The sequence below is a fragment of the Buteo buteo genome, chromosome 9 (genome assembly GCF_964188355.1).
Source record: "Buteo buteo chromosome 9, bButBut1.hap1.1, whole genome shotgun sequence".
Classification (NCBI taxonomy): domain Eukaryota; kingdom Metazoa; phylum Chordata; class Aves; order Accipitriformes; family Accipitridae; genus Buteo; species Buteo buteo.
This window is the reverse complement of record NC_134179.1, coordinates 10,495,941-10,519,108: the sequence shown is the minus strand read 5'-3', so window position 1 is coordinate 10,519,108 and position 23,168 is coordinate 10,495,941. Positions and strand designations below refer to the sequence as shown.

The 23,168-nt window shown below is 40.9% G+C and overlaps 2 protein-coding genes across 5 annotated transcripts in view; both read right to left on the bottom strand.

Moving 5' to 3' along the window:
- EML6 (EMAP like 6) overlaps positions 1-4,831 on the bottom strand; it is a 125,946-nt gene extending 121,115 nt beyond the window's left edge. Inside the window, exons 1-3 of the mRNA XM_075035348.1 lie at positions 4,676-4,831; positions 1,447-1,551; positions 837-1,348 (exon numbers count right to left, since the gene is read on the bottom strand). Coding sequence (XP_074891449.1) covers positions 837-1,033 — 197 coding nt within the window. The 5' untranslated portion in view covers positions 1,034-1,348; positions 1,447-1,551; positions 4,676-4,831. The remainder of the gene's footprint in view (positions 1-836; positions 1,349-1,446; positions 1,552-4,675) is intronic.
- A 6,786-nt stretch (positions 4,832-11,617) lies between these two features.
- SPTBN1 (spectrin beta, non-erythrocytic 1) overlaps positions 11,618-23,168 on the bottom strand; it is a 136,677-nt gene continuing 125,126 nt past the window's right edge. For all 4 annotated transcript variants that reach the window (XM_075035342.1, XM_075035344.1, XM_075035345.1 and 1 more), the window contains 6 exons: positions 22,930-23,042; positions 22,236-22,299; positions 16,810-17,048; positions 15,348-15,521; positions 13,320-13,362; positions 11,618-12,947 (listed from right to left, as the gene is read on the bottom strand). In XM_075035342.1, the coding sequence (XP_074891443.1) occupies positions 12,732-12,947; positions 13,320-13,362; positions 15,348-15,521; positions 16,810-17,048; positions 22,236-22,299; positions 22,930-23,042 (849 nt within the window). In that variant the 3' untranslated portion in view covers positions 11,618-12,731. The remainder of the gene's footprint in view (positions 12,948-13,319; positions 13,363-15,347; positions 15,522-16,809; positions 17,049-22,235; positions 22,300-22,929; positions 23,043-23,168) is intronic.

Genomic DNA, 23,168 nt, shown 5'->3' with positions numbered 1-23,168 from the left:
GTTCAGATTTCTGTCATAAAGTAGTAGATACAACATTAATTTTCTATTTTACTGATGTAAATGTCTGTATTTTGGTCAGATTTTTTAAAAGGCTACCTTGAGCTCTGTAACCACATTTTTATTATGTTATTTTGTGAAGCACAGTAATACTAGTATTTCTGTAGGACAACATCATCAATTAAATCCACTTCTTAGGCAGAATTTGAGAGAAACAGACAGAAAACTGGTCAGACCAGGAGCAAGACCCATGCTTCTGTAGCCATCTTGCACCAGCACGCCTGGGATTTTTTGGCTGGAGTACAAACAGCTAAACTTGATTTTGAGTGAAATTTTCTGGATGATATATATTTAAAAAAAAAAGATTAGTTTGACCTATGTGCCAGATTTATGGCACTCTTGTGCTGGCATTTACTGAGTGTAAAGAGAGCTACACCTGCCTTCTATAAGACATCAGAATCAGTGAGCTAGGGTCCCAGCACTGGAAAGATCAAGGTGCTGGATCCACGATTTTGCAGCACTGTTGCACTAAGATCTTCCCAGAGCATTTCCGTACCAAAACGAAGTGCTTTGCTTTTGGTGCAGTGCCATAGAAAAACTTACCTTCTCTCCTACTATTGCAACATTTTGAAGCTTTGCTACAAAAATAATAATAATCAACAGTATCTAGAAACCCAGCTTTCACCCAGACTGCTGGTAACAAATCTGAGCTGCTTTAAACCGACAGGTACAAGCTGAGCTGTAGGAAGCAAGGAGGGGATATTCTGCCAGCCCTACATTCTCCTCCCTTCCCTTTAAACCCCACCCCACCCCACCACCAGAAAAGTCAGCCCCCTTACCTGATAATGTCATCGTTGTGCCCGAGGAAGAATTTCTGGCTGTGCTCTCTGGTGTTATAAACCACGCCGACTCCAGCCACGAAGTAAACCACCTCTTTGCCCGCCGTGTAGTACAGGTTGTTGCGGCACTGGTGACCCCTGTACCCGTAAACCCACTCCAGACGGAGCTGGCATCTAGGAGCTGTCCGATCCGCCATGATAACCAATCCCGTCTCCCCACAAGCACACACAAAACCCAGCGCTGCCCCTCCTTCCCGTAACTCCTTCCCCCCTCAGGGTTTTCCCTTCTGAAACGTTAGCGGTCCCTGCCCAGCTGCCGAAGCTTCAGGTGGCACTTTCCAGCGACGAGCTTGAATGGAAAACGCATTCGCGGATCAGGTCTGCTGCCGCTACTCTTAGCGCTGCGCTGCCACCATAATCTGCTGCTGCTGCTGCTGCTACTGCTGCTGCTGCTGCTGCTGCCCAGGACGAGCAGCTGCCGCTTCCCCGCTGCTGCGCGACCCAGGCAACTTCTTGGGGGAGAAAGGAGAACACAAAAACACACCTACATAAGCAGACAGGGCTTTTTCTTCCCGAAGGCAAAGTAACTTCTGTGCGTCACCACCACCACCTGCCAAAGGCTCCCTGCTGCATCTCCCGTATTGCACCTTCTTAGCTTCCTGCAAAAAGCTTCCTGGGTGCTCTTCTTTTCAAGATATCTATCTTTGGGTCAAAACTGAAAGAGAGGAAAAAAACCAAACGTGTTTTCGAATTGCAGAATGCATGTGTATTTAAAACACAAAGGGACCGTTGGGGGGGGGGGGGCACTGTTTGGATCCGTGCTGTGACAGTTCTGAGTGGTCTAGGGTCTTCTAAGCCTTGTCAGTAGGATCCAATACTCTGAGTCTTCATATGAGATACTATTGAAAGAGAGGATTTGTATACAACATCCAGCATAAATATAGTAATATTACCCCACCTTTCCTTATGTCCCAGCAAACCCAAACTTCCTCCTTTCGGAGTACACAGTAACTATGTAATTAAAACAATTTTATATTCCCATTTTTTTCAGTCACAAACCACTTCGATTTGCAATGGGGCAGTGGGGGCTTGCGTTTTTATTTACTGTCATCCTTTGAAAGGATATTCCCAAGGAACACATTTCCTTGCTTGCCTTCTGCTTTTGCTAAAGCAAGATTTGTATTGTCGTTATCAGTCGAGCGTGGTTGCTGTATGTTGTTTGCCATAAGACATCCACCACTTTGTAGTATCACTCAACAAGAGACCAAACCCAATCCTCCAGAAACTCGGCCACAAACGCAGGGAAGCGAACGTGCTAAAATCAAAGAAGCAAAACCAAAGGCTCATTCATAGAGCACAGCGCCAGATGGAAGGGAAGAATAAACTACCCACTACAAGGCTAACCCCTTTACCTCTCCCCACACAACACACCTCACATTCCCTATCTGCCCAAAAGGAAGAGCAGTCCGTTGATACCGGCTTACATAAACGGTTACAGAGCCAGCAATACTCCCCGGGACGCCGGCAACAAAACCCGCAAGCGATACAACCCGCCCCCAGTGACTTAGGCTCCACGCTTGAGGCAAACCTTAGAGTAAAACCTGGCATCGCACCCAGAGCAACAGTCTCCAGAGGGAGTATCGCCTCCCACGGCCAGCAGTCCCTATCGCGGTCAGCCTGGCGCTGCCCCGCAGTCAGGCTCGCCAGCCGCCGGAGCAACGTCCCCCCCCGGGGCGGGGCAGCCGGGCGGCCCCCGCGGAGGGCGGACTTGGCCCCGGCGCCACAGGGCTGGGCACTGCCCTCTCCCCCCCACCCCCTGCACGACGGCACCCCGGGCGGCTGCGAGGGGCGGAGGCACGTCCCCTCCCCCAGCGAGATGGAGTCGGGGGGGGGGGGGCGGGCAGAGGGGGGCAGCGGAGGCTCAACTGGAGCAGCGGCTCCCCCCGCCACCCGACAACAGCCGCCCCTGCCCCGTGCGCACCGGCGGCGAGCGGGGGAGGCAGGCGGCGGTGGGAAGGGAAGGCGCTCCCGCAGCCCCTGGGCCAGCGAGGCGCGAACCCCACCGCCTGTGGAGACCGGCTTTGGGTGGCAACCGCGGCGCTCCGCCGTCCCGCCCCCACCCCGTCACCGGCCCTCGCGGCGCCTCATGGGGATGCGAGTTCTGGCGGGGCCGCCGCCCGCCGCGCGGGCAGAGGGGTGGCGACTACAACTCCCGGGGTGCCCCGCGGCGAGGCGGCGACGCGCCGGGCGGTTGCCTCGGCGACGGCTCCGCCGAGGCGGGGCGGCCGTGCAACGGTGGCGGCGAGAGCGGGGCTAGCGCGCGCCGCCCAACGGCTCTTCCCGCCCTTTTGAGGGCGCGGTCCCGACTGGCCCTCAGACGGCCCCGCAGGCGGGGCTGGGCTCGGGCTCGGGGGCGCTCGGCTGCCAAGGTTCAACTCGCTGCGGGTCGTGGAGCCAGCTACCTTGATTTTCATTTATAACCACATTGTGGATTACCTCATTCACGTTATTTCCATCAGCAATCCGAAAAAAAGCGTCAAATGTCGATACAAGTTCACCCCGCCCTCAAATGTCGGGGCCTGCCGCACAAGTCATATGCAAATTTACACGGTAAAAACCACCTTTCTGCTTCTCCCGTTCGCGGTTGTACCCAAAAGTCTCACAAGAATTTAGAAAAATGAAGATACAACAAAATTAGCCAACCCTTTCTCTGCAGTCAGCTTTTCACTGCATTTGATTGTTTATCCAGCAGTTAACCCGGCAAATCATCTCACTCACACACCAAAATACACATCTCGTTTGGTCCAAACATATACAGCCATTAAGACAATTGTTTGTTGTTGCCAAGCACACAACCCATGACTACAAAAACCCTTTTCAAAAGGAATGATAACTGAACATAGAAAATAGCAAATATATTTACGTCTGCATGCTGATCTCTGTGCTTTAAAATCTGTTGGGACGAGCCCTTTGTCTTGAATTAATTTCCCTTCGGTAATAGGCCAGGTCTTCAGGACAGAACAGGTGGTACACCTGTATAAAAGTACGTTCTCTTCCAGCAGTCCTTGAGGAACGTAGTCGCACTTTCAACGCCGTTATTTACTCATATTAAAGTCAGTTCTCCACATAATTTTAATGCTTTTAAAAGCTATTTAGAATATTTCACATTCATATAGGGTGTAGCACTTCCATAAGTGCCTTTGTTACTATCTCCCATTTGTTTAGATAAATAAACGTAGGGATGTCAAAAATTTCAGTAATATGTAATTGCTTAATCAATCCTCTCTCCCACCTCCTTTTAGGCAACTCTTTAGAAAATGTGTTTAGAATGACGAAAATGTATTTAACTTTTATCATAAAGAAACTCTTAAGAGTGTAAGATACGTTGTTTTCTTATAGTTTCTTATATTTTGCCGTTACAAAATTCTTGGAAGAACTGTGTGGTGCCCCTTAACATTAATGTTTGCTGTCTTAAGAGCAAATAGTTTAATATTGAGCATGAGTTTCTGTCCAATACAGCTTGTCCTGAAAGATTTCTAGGATCAACAGCATTAATCATAAGGTGATACATTATCTCTGAATGTCAAACTGCTAAGCTACATTGTAATTAGGAAATAGTATTTGCACTTTAAGCATTAATTCAAGATAATGGTGACTTGACATAAATATAATATTTTGTCACCCATGGCATTGTCCACTAGGTATGCTATGGTAGCGTTCTAGTTACCCAGCATGTGGGTCATTATTTACACTATTCCGTTAGTGTTACTTTCCTTCTGTCACCAAAAAACTGCTAATAAAAATACAGCTAGCATTTTGTTGACTTTTAATCTGCTCACCTCTCTTCGTCGGGTCACATAACGGACTTCGATGGTCCCACTGATGATGCTGCCACAGTGAGCTACATGTAGGCAGGAGCTCTTTCCTCCTAGAAGAGAAACTCAGTATAACCTCTCACATTCTTGTGTATTTGTAATCTTTATATAGCCTCAAAAGGGCAGGAGCAAGAATAGCTTTAAAGAAGCTGTGTGTTGCATTACCCACAGCCACACAAATCCACTTGTGCTGGAAACCTGGGTGAAGTATTTTCATGTAGCTGTGAAACAATTTAAATCTCATTATTTCATTTTTGTCTGCTCTGAAAAGTCAGAATGTGGAAAATTGTTTTGTCAGTTAGTGGGTGTGGGTACCTAATAAGACTTCCAATGAATCATGAATTCTTCATCCTTTCTCATCTCAGTATTATTCCATGGAATAACTTCCATGTGATCTTAGCCTTTTTTTTTTTTAATTACATTATGCAATTCTCATTAAAAAATTTATACATACGACAAATGGCCTCTTCACCTACTCAACAAGGACAAACAAAAAACTAGTTTCAAGTCTCTGCTTGTATGGCTGTCGCCTTTCTGTGAGCAAAAGTGGTGAAGGTGAACTTTGTATTTCATCCTTCAGGAAAACTTTGGCTTATTTTTTTTTATTTGTGATATTTAGTGTGGTCAAAGTGTGGAGGCATTAAACAATAGCCATTGTTTTGCTCAAAATATATCCTCAGTTTTAGAAAAAATTATTTTTTAGAAATCATTATCATTATTGTAGCAATGAAGTACACTAGTCATGAACCAACACCCCAAGAAAACTTAAAGGAAAACCTTAAAACTAAACACGTGGAACTACAAGTTCAGTTTCACTTATTTCCCTATGATCTGTACTCTCAAGGATTTTGTGGAATTTTTTGGGGTGATTGAATTACAGTTCATGGTGAGGTTTTTGTGTATTTTTTTTCCAATTAAAAAAACCCCAAGCAGTATTAATTTCTTATTAGGAGCTGTCATGTTGCTGAAAATGTTCCTCAATACTGCAACCTACCGTTCATTGCCAGTACAACATAAATACCACTGATGGTTTCATGTTTTCTTTATAGTGTTAATAGTGGGCATAAATCTAACTGAATGTAATTCTTGAACTAGAGGCCCAATAACATAAGCTTTATTTTAGATTGGCAGCTGTAAAAAGCATGAATTGAGTTCTAGAGTCCTCAGTATCACAAATACGAAGAAGGCTGGCAGGGATCACTACAACCAAGACAAGAGTGTGAACCTCAGTAAAGAAGGGCATTTATGTCCAAAAAAAAGAGTAGTCTGAACATATTTCCAATTTAACATAAGTCTGGTAAAAATCAACACTTTAGAATAGATTTAAGAACATAATGAAAAGATAGATAAGAATTTGCAATAGCACAACCATTTTTCCTCCTCATTGTGGCAAGGACCCTTTTAGCCTAGCCCAGAACATATATCCCATGACATTTACTTCTTTTATTTTAAATGCAAAAACAAACTAATATAGCATCTTGTATAGTACCTGAATGACAGTTATCACACTTGCTCTCTCCATTCACTGCTGTTGAGGTTTTTGAGGGGGTTGGGGTTTTTTTGTTGTTGTTGTTGTTGTTTGCTTGTTTGTTTTAAAGCATGCCTTGTATGGAAGATGCCAAAAAGCACCACATCTCAAATTAACTCCGAACCTTTGTGATATATCCTGCTCACTCTATACATATCTGGAGAGCTGTGATTAACAATGAACACTGAGATTTTCCCTCCCAGAAACATCTGTGCTATGTCCTAGATCTTTGCTACACAAAATACCATTCATAACTCATATTTTTATGGATTAATGTACAGCAGATGCACTGAGATGGCACATTAATTGGTATCTCAAAATTGGCACCTCTTATTTGAGCTGTAAATAATTTAAAAAATTACATAAAATCTATAAGAACTTGGGGGGGAGGGATGAGAAGCAGGAATTGTGATCTAGTTCTGTTTGTTGCCTGGCATTACATTAATCCAATTCTGATTGATGCCTCTCAGTGATTTTACAATTTAACTACAAAATAACAACAGGGGAATTGGTTCTAAGCTCTTATTCCTTGTGGGCGGAAAAACTGATTTGCATTGATGAAATGCTCAGATCTGGCCAGAAATGGTGTTGGGGGGGGGGGGGGGGGGGAAGGAAAAAAAAAAGAAAGAAATTAGTCTCTTCCATCCTCAAATGCAAAGCAAACCCAATTCTGAAAGATAGATCAGACATACCATATTCTTTCAGATCCTGGCCTGGAAAGTCCTTCTGACCAACCATAACACATTTGTTTTGCTGCACATCTAAGTGCAGTCCAGGACTCCACGTACGGCAGATCGATAAAAAATATCTGTCTTGGTCTACTGTGCTCATCCCTGCTCAAAGCCTAGAGGTACGGAGCAAAGAACGTGGTCCGCAGCGACCCAGCCAGCCTCTGAAGCAGCCTGGTTGAGCCCATTGTACCTCTGCGTTGCCAACACAGTGCAACTCGCTGCTGCACCTCCTGCCTGAAGGCTCTCCCAGACTAACCGGGGAACCTCATCTCCAATGGGTTATTGCCTGCCTTCATCCAGACACACATTTGGGGCTGTCTTTCTGTAATCTTTTCATGGCATCTCAGTGATCAATTTAAAATTACTATCACCGTTGCAGAGATCCTGACCTTCCCTCAGAAACTTCTCTCATTTTTTCTGCCACAGCAAGGATGGTGGCCTTTCTCACCTTTCAGCCAAATCTCCTGGCTGCCATACTTGACCCAGCTTCCTTCCTATGATGATTCATATCCGAGTCATGTCTAAATCTTGCCACAAGATTACATAACTCTTTTAAAACCTGACTTTTCCAAGTTAAGAGAACTTTCATCCAAGCTCTTAATTCTCTTGAGTGCACAAATGATTGTTTGGGCAATAGCAGATCTATGCACCTAAGCACCACTCCAGATAGTGACCTCTTATGGATAACGCTGGTACTCTGTGAACAAGGGACTTTTTTTTTTTTTTTTCTCAGCTGGGTGTGGGAGTAAAAGAATAGCAGTATTAATAGGAAACTAGCAACAAAATCCATGTTAGGCCCAGATAATCTCTACCGTTATAATGTAATGAACCACCACAGCATCTCATCTAACAGTTAAAGATTATTACTTGAAATTCATTAATACACAAAGTAAACAATACTTCAAACTTAGAACAACATGCGTAATTAAACTATTGTAGATTTGAAGTTCATGATCGCCAGGCTAATCAGCATGCTGAGCTTAAGAAGCAAGGGAGGATTCATTATGAAATATACACTTATGCACAAAATCCTTCCTTTCATACTTTACGGAATAAATCGGTACTTTATTGCAAAGTAGACCACTTTACTCTCCTGATCCTCTGTTCTGGGACTCTCCTGCAGGTGTGATGACCAAGCAGCACAGGCTCTCCCCTCAGCTGCTCCGTGCTGCGGGTGCACGCTGCATATGCTGCATTATGACACACTGCAGATGTGACCACGTGGGCTTGCTGAAGCAACTCCGCTGCCTCGGCTACACAGAGTGACTCAGATTCTGTCAGGTGACAGCACATGCAACTCGTCTCGATTTGCTTTGATAACATTAGCACATTATAAGACATCTCACCCCGCCAGGCTGTTGTCAGAATGCACAGCAACAAAGGGTACAAGCTGAATTAGAAGCAAAATCTCTAACTCTTATGCTTTTTGCATTTCATTGTTCTATGTTGTAATACATTTCTCTTTATTCTCACTGTTCACCCCTTGTTCTGCAGCATTCACACTACTGCATTGTGGGTTTGTTTTATGCCTTATTAGCACTTTAACCTTGTTCAAAATCCTTTGAACCAAAACCCGATAACCTACCAGAACCAGAATAGTCACTGAACTGCTGTCACAAGACTAGAGAAAAATGCTTAACAACAAGGGATAAATTACATTCAGCAGTAAGGAAGGAAATAAAGAGTCTCAAGCACTGAATACCGACTTCTCAAATAGGCCCTGCGCACCCATGACCATGGGAACAATTCAAATCCTGATGCATTGTTCTGCTTGACCTCAAAACATACCTTCTTGATACTAGGACACAGAAAAGCAAGCTGAATCTTTCTTCCTCTTCTGCTGGCTGAGACCTCCTGTTCCTCCATTCCTCCTGTTGTCAGGATGTAGATTTATTGTTCAGTCCACAGGTAGAGCTGTACTGTCAGAGAGCTGAATTCTGCTTTTCCCAGTAATTTAACTCCTAACATTAGGTCAGTCATTAGTAGAGTCTGATTTTCTGAGTTGCTTTATTTTTAATGAAAAGTACTAATGTTTGTTCCAACTCATTGTGATTTCAGTTTCTACATTTATTCAGCCACCTGTGATTAGTCATGGTAGAAAAAAACCAAAATATCCACAAAAAAAGGAAAACCGTATCATACCTGCAAGCTATATATTACAAAAGTATATTCTTAAAGACCTTCCAAATTTCAAGTCCATTCTCTGTGAACTCAACCATAAAAAACAGAACACAGTAAAGTGAAAAACCATCTAAAACGGTATTTCACAGGAACAGAGATAAATCATACATTTTTTACTTTACCATTAATCTTCCTCAGACAGAGTACAACCCTACAATAGAACATCTCCTCTATGCAGAACAGATGGATTGATTATTTGCATCAATCTAAAAGAAAACCCTCCCACCCAACACATGCTTAATTCCTATGGCTAACGACTTTTGTGTTTTTTTCCCTCATTATACTTAATTCAGTTTGTCAGGGTATGGAAAGGACCCTTCAGGCACAGCTCTCTGATACAAGAATGCAATGTGAGGCTCCCAAGAGGAAAAAAGGCAGGAAGACTGACCTGACTAGAGGATGACTTCTCTTCTTCATAACAATGACAGCAACGTAGCTCAAAAGTGTTTGGCTTTAACTGATCTTCTTTGAAAATTTTAAGGTTCAACTTCTGTATTTTGCAATGTATCTCCAGAGAAAATATAAACAACTTACATATGGGTTCTCTTACAAAACCTACCCACAAAGGAAACCGCAATACAGCATTAACCTGTACTACAAATCCTCGTTCTTCAGCATGGTAACCAGAAGGAATATAAAGTTTCAACTATCAGGACGCTGAGTCATGTTTAGTGGTGCAATTCAATATAGCAATACAGCCACCATCGCAATAGTTAACACCAGTGGCAGTGACAACCTGCTCCAGTTTCAGTCCCGTTTCTACCATCCATACTCACAGTCTTCCTTCCTCCAGTATCCTCCAGCAGTCCCTTCACATCATCCAAGAGGGAGTCCCCCATGCTTTCTCCCTTCTGAAACCAGCACACCCACTGACCAGCTGTGCCCACTGTTCTGACTTTTCCGACCTGGCTTTGTCTGAGGAGGCTCTTCCTGACCCACCAATTCTCTCTGCACGGAAACTGCATGCACCCTTGTGGTCCACAGGGGAAACCAGGCAAGGCTTACTAGAATTCACTCTTGCTCCTCACCAACTTGAAATCAGTTCCTAAGCAGAAAGGATTTTTATTCAAGCAGTTTTCAGGAACAACTTGCAGTAAGAGGCAACACAGAACAAGAAAAACAATTCTGAAGGCATGTGCAACCAAGACACTACAGGATTATATACAACAGGTAGTCACGACCAATCTGTGAAATTACTCATCTTAACAGCTTAACTGAAAGTAATAAATATGATAAGGCATCACCATTTTTGTGTACTTTAATCAACTAAGACAAATGTTTCATTTTCTCTTCCAATGTTAAACCTCAGCTTTTTATATTGTATTAAATTTTACATTTACAAGGCTAGTGGTGTTATCCTACATTTTACTAATAACTAAACTGGAACAATGTAACATTACAGGAGTAAAAACTCATGTGCACGAATATTCCATTGTTTAATAACCAAAAGCTTCAGAAAACAAGGAAAACCTAGAAAACAGAGTATACTCCATGAAAACAATTAAGACACTGTATCGGTCACATGTCCAGGAAACTGTGGCTTGGAAACACATTATTTTGCAGTTCATCTGCTTTCCATCTAAAATTATGTTTTGAGTATATGTTAATAATCACAAAAAATTAAAACCCAGGTTCCTTACATTTCACTGATTATACAACTTTGAGTGCCTATTAGGCTTCTTGAAGCTATTCCTTTTAGATGGTTCCCTAGATGGCATCCAACTTCAAGAAAATTCTGAGAAGATGCTAGTCTTTGAAATGTTACAAGGTCAAGAAAATAGTGAGCTTTGAAATCACCTTAGCTGCATTAAATGTATGTCATCACAGAAGTGCAATTGTGGTTGTACCTTATGAGAAGTACGTTTAAAAAAAATTGACATAGAAAACCCCAGTGAAATTAAATTGGACAGGACAACAAGTCCTCAGTAAATTACAAAATTCAATTATTGCCCAATTTACTGAGGACTTAAGCACTTGAGCAAAAGGTAGGTAAAACGTTGGAGAACTACGATTACTCAAAATAATATTCTTTTGCTGCAAACTAGTACATGGATATTTATGCCAGTTGGACAAGACATTCAGGCAACTCGTTCAGTTGTCCCAGCCTATGCTTATGCCTACTTCCATCAATTCTGCTGGATTTATTTCTCACAAAAAATATCTATGTCAAAATATTTTACAAAATATTGATTTAATTTCTTCCCTCTTTATCCTTTGGCACTTAATTTGGGAGCAGGGTGAAAGGGAAGGCAGGAGGAAAGTGAAGGGAAAGGGAAGATAAAGAAGAGTGGGAAGAGAGAAAAGTATTTCAGTATGAACTTTCGCACACAAAAATGGAATTACATTTGAAGACATTAGTTTCAGTGCACAGGAGAGATGACATTTTAAAATAACTTTATTTTTGATCCTCTTTCAAAATTATGATTTAACATTGTCAGAAATGAAATAAGAAACTTAACCAGCATATTTAGTTTTAAAAGCATTTAATGACATAGCATATATTTAACAGATAGGGTAAAAGTCTAGAGGTACAGTTCGATACAACTGAAAGCCAGTTCCAGTACTACTCTTGACTACAGGCCCAGTCATTGAAAGTTCATTCCTATTAAATGTAGTTTTTGATTGTGCAGTAAGATGAAAATTTTTCATTACAATAGTTACAGTGACAGAGAAATGCACACTATGTATCAAATAGCAAGGTAATGTAGCAAAATTATAACACACAGTGCTGCAGCTGACAAGCAAGTAACCATTTGAGTAACATTACTTTTCCAGTAAATGCTTCAGTTCCACTTTTACACTTATCAATGATTTTAAAGGGTTTATTATACATCTAGTCTTATTATACTTTGTACTAGAATTATCTGAAACATACAATATAATGTATTTCACCAAAAAAAAAAATTTGAAATTACAGATTATTTAAAACCGTATCAGCCTGCTAATCCACCTTGTACACCAACATTCTTATCTGTCGTACTTGATGCAGAAAAGCTTCAGGTTGTGTTAATAACCAATGCCAGGATATAAATGGTTTGTCTGTAAGTTAATGCATACCTGCACTCTGTTACAGCAAAGATAATACACTATCATTTTAATAAATGTTAGAATTGTAATGGGAGGCTCTACTAGTCAAGACTCAGCGTAACAACCTTTAAATGGAGTGAACATTTTTGAAAATTTGTACATTGTTTTTTGATGTGCACAGTAGATTTGAAAGCACCGCTGCCTTGCATACCAATAGCACTAGGAGTGGGTTATTTTCCAAGACAGCCTCACAAAATTGAGGAACAGTTTAAATATTAAGATCTAATCTACATTAACTTCATTTAAAAACAAAAACAAAAACAAACCCCCAAAACCTGGTCCTCCCTCTCCTACAGAAGCTGCCCAATGCACCTCATTCATTTGTAACTTTAGATTCTTTTTTGTTGGCTTTTTATTTTAAAACGCTCTATAAATAAAAAAATGTCAATCACATTGAGGAACATGAGGCACAGAGAGTAACGTATTGGTTCTGAGCTCGCATGCTGGAATTCCACTGGAACGGTCAGAGAAGTGCAGTGTGTGGAGATGGAGTTCACTTCTTTTTACCAAAAAGGCTGAATCTTTTCTCTTTGTCTTTCTCTTTGTCTTTCTCCCGCTTGCCAGGGCTGGACTCACTGGTTATTGTGACGCTGGCAGGCAGGGTCTGGGCACGGCTGGAGGCTGGAGTGCTCTGGGTGGTTGGGGACACTTCGATTTTATCAGAAGAGATAGCTGATGTGATGGCCTGAATCCACGTGTTCATCTCCTCCTTCAAGAAGCCCCAAAGGCAGAAAGCTGTTACAATCCGTGTGTCACACGCCCTCTCTAATTCACTCAACATTGTGGAAGGGGAATGGATAGAAGTGGGAAATGAAAAGAAACGTGGTCCTAACTCATTATCTGGCACTCCTCTGGTTACACACCTGCTGAAGATGTCTACGAGAAGCTGTGTCTGAAAAACCCTGCTGCCCTGGCGGTGCCAGCAGGAGCTTCTGAATCTACACACCACCCACACATATGCACAAGACTCATAACCAGGAAATTAAAATGCACCCCCGAGCTCTCTGCAGCTATTTTTTTCCTGTTGTACAACAGCACAGATATCACATCAGTAACAAAACAATGAGAAAAACAAACTTACATCGTCTTTGGCTTGGAAGAGGTATTCGTTGCCATCAGTCAATCTGTAAAGAAAACAACCATCGCAAATTTAGCTTAGTAGTAGTCACACTGCTTCAACTCCTGCTTCTTTACCTACAGTACATAACCAGACTGACACACACGGTACAGCACAGGACAGTTGTAACATCTATACGTGCACAAATACACCCCAACAACTCATGTTTTGGTATCTGTACTGTCACGCAGAGGCAGCCACACACACTGTACATTCTGGTCTCTAGACATCCTTATGACAGTGGACGTGTTCCAGCACGTCAGGATGCACTGCAGAGGTCGCGATCTTCAGCAGCTGATGATCGCTGTTTCAGTACTTGCTCTTTTAGACAGATCTTTTCTCTTTCACAAAAGACAGTATAAAAGTTTACTCAATATTTTAAAAAAGACAAAAGTCACAGGCAACACCCAAGAGTTTTCATGGCTTTTGTAGAAACCTAGTGAAATTCTGCAGCTGCTCTGCTGTCATAGCTGGTGGTGACTCAAGATACTACACTGTGTATTATTTATGAGTAGCTGCCTCTTCTCACACTGAAGGCCAGAGTCTCCCTTCTGTTTTATTTCTGTGCTGATTTGACTCAGATGGTTTAACTGGGATACATTCAACAATGTTTTTGAAGATATATATTAATTAAAAAAAGTCTGAATAATGTCAGATCAGGCATCTGAACAAGTAGGAGGCAGGGTGAGTGGGAGCTGTGTTGCAGGCTTCCTGATCTTTCCCCACAATAAGAAAGCATTTTAAAATCTCTTTACGGAATGAAATTAAGTATTAAACAGTAAAATAACGGTGAAGGCAGACACTAGGAAGAATGTAACTATGCCTTGCTTTGTTCTTTAAAAAATAAAGACAAATATTTCCAGGGTACTCTCCAGAGATCACAACTAGACCTTTCTGTGAGAGATCTGCCTGCACATGAGATCTGTAGAGACCTCAGCCTTTGTAGAAGTGAGCCCCTCACATGTTCAACAACACACCCCTTCTCAGCTTGGAGAGACAGATCTGCCATGACGAGCTGGTAAACTCTCTGGGGACTCTCCTAATGAGAATGAGTGAAGAAAATATGCTGCATGCAATGATGCGAGAGGCCTGATGCAGGTGACAGGGTACTGTGAAAAGAAAGGCAATTGGTTTTTCTACCTAACTTTGTATCTGGAACAGCATATCCTTACATTATCAATTCAGAGTCGCTTAAAATAGTATAAAGGATGAATCGCATGGCTGCACACCTGTCTTCAAGAAAGCTAAATTTCCCTAAATATTTGCTATATATTCCCCTATATATTTGCCATAAAGAAAATTTCCCTGGATATGGATTCTATCATCTTTAGAGGATTCCTGCATCAATATAAAATCGCGCCCCTATCTCTATCACGGAATACATGACCTGATCTGTTCATAAAGTGAGTCTCTTTTGACAAAATGATCAAGCAGCTGTGTAATAATAAAATATTTTTTAACTGTTGGCACAGTAAAACAAACACACAATTTCAGTAGAAAAAGCCTTACTTTTTTTTTAACCTTTGAACAAGTGCTTCACATACTTCAAAACAAAATGGTCTGTAACTACATGTTCTAGATCTGAAAATGTGGCAGGTGTCTTCAGAAGTCTGCTAAATTCATACTGAAAAAATTAAACAAAAGGCTTGATTTTGAAAAGAGCAGAACCATGAACATTCAGCTCCTTTCAATTAATTCCAGAGGCAGCAATTGAAAAGCCCAGCATTTTTAAATGAGGGCTCCTAACTTCAGGCAGACATATTTAGTCTTGTCCCAGATGTAAATAAAGCACACAGATTATTTTGATACTGTTTTGTACTTGCTATCTTGGATAAATATACCATGTTCCAGTGTTGGGAAGAGCTTGTTCAGAAAAGTAGATACTGCAGATAGTAATTATGATCAGTTCCTGGCCTAGATCCTCCCATGAATTTGCACAGTGAACATACCACCACAACTTTTGCTAATGGCAAGATGCTTCAACAGGTTTACCTTAGCTTGAACACATGCTTTTTCTTTTTATAGTCGACTGCTATTTCACAGACTGCTTCTTTCAAGCTGACAGGAATCTCATTGTGGTAGGGGATGCCAGAAGCAGCAGCTTTCGAATCCTTGTAGAAGCCCATCTCTTGGTTGTTTATGACACAGTACACGTTATGCCATGATCTTCAAGACACAGAAAACAACGAAAGCATTTATAAATCAAATGCTCTTACTTGGAGAACTGGAGAAACCAAACACAATTATTTCTATAACATAATGGAGGCTGGTTCAGTCTGAGGATGTCAATACAGCCTACACTGTCCTGTAAACTGCAGACAGCAAATTCTCTCATAAAAGCATGGCTTCAAGACAAAAGTACTGACTTTGAGCCAAATGGAATAGAGATTTCCAGAGCTCTCTGTGATAGCACATAAGCATATCCTAACAGTGGGAGGACTGTTTGGCAGGCTAGGCAGTTTGCATACTTGGGAGAGAAACTGATTAACCTTTTAATGACTATGCTTTATTGTAGAAGGAATTCTCATTGTGCTGCAAACTAACAAATGGATTGCATGTGAAATCCTCGATTGTTACAAATACTCTTAGTGGCATCATCTGCTTCATTCTCTAATACAGCTATAAAAAAAAATAATCAATGATTACTAGAAATAAGAGTCCCTAGATATTAGTATTGGTGACTATCACTGCCTCAAAGGAGTTCTCCAGTGTGAACAACTCTAGCTGAACAAAAATCATGGTAGTACTGTACTCATCTGTGATCTGCACTCAGCTCTGCTGGGTGCTTTGGCTTCTACCAAATCCCTCAGATGTTGGTATAGCTCACCACTTGCTAGTCAACATTTTCTTTGTCAGCCAAGTCATAAATCTGGTTTCAAGAGCTCTCTCAGGTCATGAAGGACCCCAGTCTGCTTTCCCAGTGCAGAGGGAAATCTCAGAAGTTTTGCCTGTTTGAGAACCGCAGGATTGGGTCCTTAGGATTGGAATCAACTAAGGCACACAAATCATATTCACCCGCTTTTTTCTTCTGAACAGATTACAGAGTAGGTGGAAAGTGCTAACGTGCAAACAGAAAATGTCAGAAGAATATGGACATTTCTATTCTCACACCTACGTGTTTTTCTTTTCTTGCAGTAATGTACAACCTGAGATCTGGAATCAAATCCCACTACTGCCACAATTTCATCATGTGAAGTGGGAAAGTCATGGTATCTTTAGGCCTCAGCTTTCCGCCTTCCAAATATGGCTACCACTGCATTTTCTACCTTGTATCTTTAGATTGCAACTTCATCAAATATACTGTTCAACCGTGCATACACAGTTCCTACAACAACAGGAGCAGTAAGCCTGAAAGGTCTTTAGGAGCTGTGAGAAGACAATAGCAGCAGGGATAACATTTACTGTCTTACATCTTGGTGATTTTGGATGCAATTATCTGCATCGAGTACTTTACCTGCTTGAGGCTTTCTTGCTGTGTGTCTCCCATTCATGTTTGCGATGTAAGAAGCCCTCCATCTGAGCTGAAGGAATCTCCTGTGTTTTGGCTGGTAGGGTAGCAGCAGTCTGGGCCTGAATGGCAGTCTTGGCTTTGCGGTCTGCCGTTGGAGAAGGAACAGGACTAGACTCTTTTGAACTTGTCCTCTGTTCAGCAGCTCCATTGACCATTTCGTTTGTTTCTGCAGTTTCTGCCACCTAGAAACAGTGGAAAAAAAAGTTCAGCTAGAAGCCTCACAACACTGAGGTATCTTGCAGTTAATCTGTTTCCCTGCACAACGTGGCTGTGTATAAACTTTGCCTGGAGAATGACACAGGCCAGTAAGTTCTTTCTCACACTCCATGGAGACACAGAAGGCCAAGGAAATTAGAAGGTATGAATGGATTAGTAACCATTTTATATTATAGGTGGAGAGATGGGAAAATAAGAGCAGCTAAACATCAGTGTGAATTTTACTGTGCTTTGCTCTGCTGGTCAATTCATATTCTTTTATATATTGTTATTCCTAAAATAAGAGCATTCAATTATCTTGCTAAGTACTCAAATGTTTGGAACAGTAACAATCACACTTTCTGCAAACCTAGAGGAACAGTAGAAGTTATACACATCAGCCACCTTAAATACATTTATGGCATTACTGGGGCGTTAAAAGTCCATAAAAGGTATTAACTATGAGTCAACAGAAAAATATGCCAAAATTGCCCAGGAGCATTTACAAAAAATTGCGTAATTTATTTGTTTTTGTAAAAGCTCCTTTCCCGCTTTCCCCATTCCCCTAGTGACACAACAAAATCAACACATGCAGAAATTAGAAAGATTACACCATGCATTTCATCTCCACCATCCCAGTTAGGATATTGGATCTTAAAGACAAGGGAAATGAGGTCATGTGTCAATTTATCAAGGTCTTCTTCAGACTTTCGTTATTAGGTGGATTGGATTTTTGTTAAAGGAACTGAAAACCACCACAGTCACACAACATCACACAGCTATTTACCCCCAAACAAAGACAGAACCAAGGCCTTGCCCATCACTTGCTTTGTTGATCGCGTTGCCTGTCGCACTGTGATCGAGATAGCCTAGAGAGCAGCCATGTTTCCAGCAGCTCTGACTGGTCAAGCTGTCGACGTCTTCAGGAGCCATTCATCCAAAAATCATTTAAATTGGAATCCTAATGGCTATAAGCTTTTGAAATGCAGCTTGGTCCCAGTTTTTTTTCTCTTGTACCATTACTTTGACATGTAGAGCCATTGGTAGCAGCTCAAGAGTTACACAACCAGTGTGTATTATTATTATTATTAGCAAGTTACTAAAGCTTAGTGCTGCTAATGCTCTAGTAGATTACGAACATTCTGGACTGTTTTTATGCAGACAAGCAGGTATTTGTGAATGGCACAATAATTAGACATTCCCACTTCTGCACATGGCCTGGACAATTCAAAAGCAGCCAAATTATTATGCAACAAACTAAATTTTGCCACCGTTTGCTAGAACTTCTTATACCTGCCAAGTATACATTATTGTACCTCACACCTTTGTACCTCATATATTGACCTAGGAAGAACTAAGTGTCAACTTGCTATGAACATGGGAAGGATTGGTTAACTGCCTTTAAACAATCTAAATCTCCAGAGTACAGACACTATACCACTGAAACAGGGAAAGAATCACAGCTCACATTCCACTTCAGCCATATCTGTTTTACTCTGTCCCTAAAGACATGTAGCCTTACAGCCTAATTTATAAGAGGAAACATCTACCCTGCACTGTTACCCCGTGGAAGTCAAAATCAATGACACTGCTTCTTCACAATTAGGGTAAGTCTAAGCCATCAAACCTCACTATTTGTATCCAAATCTCAAAACATAACAGAAGTGTTGCATTAAAGGGGGGAGAGGGTAAATAAATAGATGAGGCTGAAGATTACCCAAAGACTGCCAGCACAGCTACTAGAACACAAGCAGTGAAAGAAACCACCGGTGATTCACCAATGAAAGCTCCATTAATCAGTCATCACTGGTGCTGATCACCAACAGCCAACAGACCACGTTCAAGAAAAAGGACAGCCCTTTGCAAATCTTTTTGACCAGTGACAGTTACTGAACTTCCAGTTCTCTGCTTTCAGCTGGCTGGATCCCTGAGATACATGAACCCTTTGTGACCAGCAATAAGGAACTGCACAGACCACAGTAATGTATCTCAACTACCCAGAACTACCTCTTACCTAGACTGATGCTGAAAGTAGCATGTCTTCTGTAGCGATACTGGCAAGACGTGAAAATATTACTGATTTTGGGGTAGCTATAACCACTAATCTGAAGTAAAACAGACCAGTTTCAGAACAGCAGTCACTGCACAGCTACTTAATGTGGTTTTATGGGAAATAACATGTAATTCAGTGCTGCAATCTGCAACCCTGTAGTTTTAAAAGGTAACTGCCAACTTTAATCACACAATCAGACCTGTAACTTCTACTTAAAATTCTATTGATTGTAAAAGGGCTATGAAAAGCTTTTCTGATGCTCTTTCAGGTTTTATTTCCTTTTCATGTGTTATCTACAATTAACAGAAAACAAGCAAAATAAATCTGAATCATAAACAGCTATGCAAAGAATACGTCATGAAAATAGAGAAAAAACAGGAGCTAAACAAACTTTAATGGAAACATGCACCAGGCATGCAGAGACAACGCAACAGAGGACAAACATTAATAGCAAACTGTACTGTTACAACAAAACAGTTATCACATACATGAATACAGTTTTCTTAATCATGACTGAGAGGTTAGTTGCAAGTGCTTTAGTGGCTAAGGACTAATCTTGAGATATTTAAATCAGGACTATAACATGCAACAAGACAGCTGGTGACAATGACTGGAGACATCCCTTTGATTTTCATAGTGCTTGGAGCAACATTATATTCAGTTCATCAGCTTAAGTCTCTGCACCACAGCTTAAATAATAGAGACATATTTGCCTTTTCAGATGCAAATAGATGACAGCCTATGTATTGTTCTTGCATAAGTACCATTTTAATGTTTTAAGCCAGTACCATATGCTATAATAAACAGGTGAAATCTTCACTTCTACTGCCTAAAATGATGACCTTAATTGATTACTTAATTTTTCTTCACCATAAAAGTGTAATTTTTATATATAAGTGTACTAATACAAGTAAAAAAGTGTATCTATATAAATTACTTTTACATACTACTTTTTAGCCAGAATACATCTGAAGGCTTCCCAGATGGTGGAGTCTGAAGCTACAGCTATACTGCTCTGAGAACTGTCATACTCTTACAGGCACAGAGAGCCAACACTAGGTAGTCACCAGATCGTCTGCATAAATTTATATGGAATTTTTAAAAGCATTAAGAAGCTATATGTTGTTATCCTGACAAAAGAAAAAAAAACATGCATCATGAAGTGGAAAGACAAGTTACAGCAAAAGTACAATTACTGAAGCACATCCTTTCAATCACCTTTCTCACTTTACAAGCTCAGCCCATACAGAACAATTCAGCTGCACTGCTCAGCTAGTTGTCAGAAGTCAAAATTCTGATCAACAGCAGCGTATCTTGCGCCTCAAATCAGAAATAATACAGCTGTGTACATCTGATGTATTGCAATACAAGATGCAATGAACTGAGCTAAAAAGCTCTCATGAAAGACTGAAGTGCAGGTGGCAAAGATTAACATGGAAATGCATTATGTATCATGGCAATAAAATAAAATGAAATACAATGAAATGGAATAAAATAAAACAAAATAAAATAAAATAAAATAAGAAGCAAACAGATGATGTGTAAGGCTGTGGTAACCAACAAGATGATGATGATCTGGGATGTGCTTGCAGGCCACCTCATGTTCCTTTCCACAACTATATATCATTTCGTAAACATTAGATGTACAACAGACAGATCACTTCATAATCTAATATTAAAGATGAACCAAAAGCCTTTATTTAAAGAAAGAAAAATGTAGAACTGCTTTGTATCCTAGGCATTGACAGAGACGGCGTGCAGACCCAAAAGTAACTGGGATGGATGTGAAGGATAAACTTGTGCTGAAAGGCATTTCCTCCCAGAGTCCTAGACTGGGACTTGCATTTCCTTCGCAGTACTGGTAAGAGCTCTAATATCAACCAATCTGAGCCTGCCAGGAGCCTTTCCTGCACTTAATATGACCTCAGAGAGTGAGGTTCAAAAATCTAAGAAAAAGAAGTGTCATTTTTCTCACCATTCAAAGCATTAATTGAAACAAGTAGGCTTTGCAGGAAGGTAATGGGAGATGTAAGCCAGTTTTCAACTACTGCTTTGCATTAAATATATATACATATTTACTGGTATTTTTATGGCTGCACATTAAGGTTATTGGCATGCATTCTGACTCCACTGGGACATCCCCTGCTGAGAAGGAATGAATAAGACATGGACCATTGAACCTGCACTTATATAAAATAAAGAGCTGGGATCTTAGACCAATGTATTTTATTTAGTTTTTAAAGAAAAGCATCACAACCTCTCCATAAGGGTCCACACCCTACTCTCATTTATACCACTGTCTCTCCAGTGTGAGTAAATCAAATTGCTGTACTGTAAACTGGACAGGACCAAGGCAAAATGGGGCCCCAAAATAGTTATTCAGCAAGATCACAACTCTTCATAACGACTAAATATCAAGATAAATCTAGATACTAGTTTTTAATGTTTTATTTCATGTTTATTTTTATCTGCAGTCAAAGAGTCCATTCTGCATGGAATGTTATACAACTAACCTTAAGGCTTTTATTTGTCGATAGTTACAACTCTCCCCTCCCTCCCAGCCTTTACTGCCGAACTCACTTGCACGTATTATCTTTGGCCTTGTAAATAACTCACTTGCTAATGCAGCTGATTTAATAACATTGCTGTGCTGAAACCTGTTAGTATAACTCGATGCGTCATACCTGTCAGATTCTAGTTCTCTTCTTCATTATGATGTAATCTCATTAAATCTCAATTACTCATATAAAGGACGATTTAGCTGGAAAATCTTAATACTATTAGCGACATGAAAAACTCACAGTAAATAACATGAAATAAATGTGTCACCTTACAGCAACTGAGTGTAAGTGGGGAGATTCAAATAAACAAGGATTAAAGTGAAGCAAATATATCTCCAAGGGGCTGCTAAAGAAAAGTCAACTGATGGGAAGTAAGAGAAAAGCAGCAGGGAAATCTGAAGCCAAAAGATTAAACCAGTACCAGTAAACCATACTGAAAAAAAGGTGTCTTTTGCTGCAAATGATTCTGTATGTCACAGTCCAGACCACGACCGGTCATTGGCTGTCCGTCTGCTAATAAAGTTTTTGTAGTTTTGGTAGGTTTGGGAGCGGTAACTAACCCGTGGAGATTCCTGGTCTGATGGCAAACCATTTTGGGAAACCTGTTCTCCTTTTGTCCCATCCCTGTTGGGAGAGAGGAAAAAGAGAAGAAATTGTATTAAGTTCTTGAAAGTCACCCATCTTTTCACCAAAATGAGATTTTCCTACTGAATATTGCACACTTCAGAAATTCAAGCAAGTTCTTAAAATCCTCAGGCCCAACTGAATAAATCCAATGTTAAGGGAGATCAAAACAGACTTTCCTGACAGTTACATTACAAACAAGCCTAATCCTATCACATAAGTAATTTTATAAATATTAATGTTCCATGGACATGGCTTGAAATCTGTAACTGATGCTCATCAAAGAAGAAAGCCAAGATTGTTCAGAAATTTTAATTCATAACACAGAGGGTGTAAAAACAGCATTCTTACTTTAGGGCCAGGTACACCTCAGCAGTTGTAACACTGCATCATGATGAAAAATTGGAACATTCAACTTAGCAGGGAGTTCAGGTGTCTGGGAAAGGTGCTGTCCCCAGAAACCACCAAGTCTTCTAAAAAGGGTCACATTACAAAACCACACAACCTCCAGACTCTGCCTTTACAATGCATCTTCAGCCTGAGAATTCTGTCTGAAGAAACCGTGTGAAGTACTGTAGTGGTGCATTTTGCAACAAGTACGCAGTTCAGCTTCCTGCATCCTGGGCTTACCATTGCTGCTGGGAGTCTGCATCCTCTGCAACTTTTGGGCTGGGCTCTGGAGTGGGCGGCTGTCTCTTCCTCTCCTCTTCCTCTTGTTGTCGACGTACTTCTAGCAGTTCCAACTGAGAAATGAAACATTTTTGTGCATCTAAAAGCACTGCACATTTTTCAGGGGCATTTCTAGAAACTAAAAATAACTCTGTGCATTTTTCTGAAACATTACTGAGATTAAAATTAACTGGAATAAA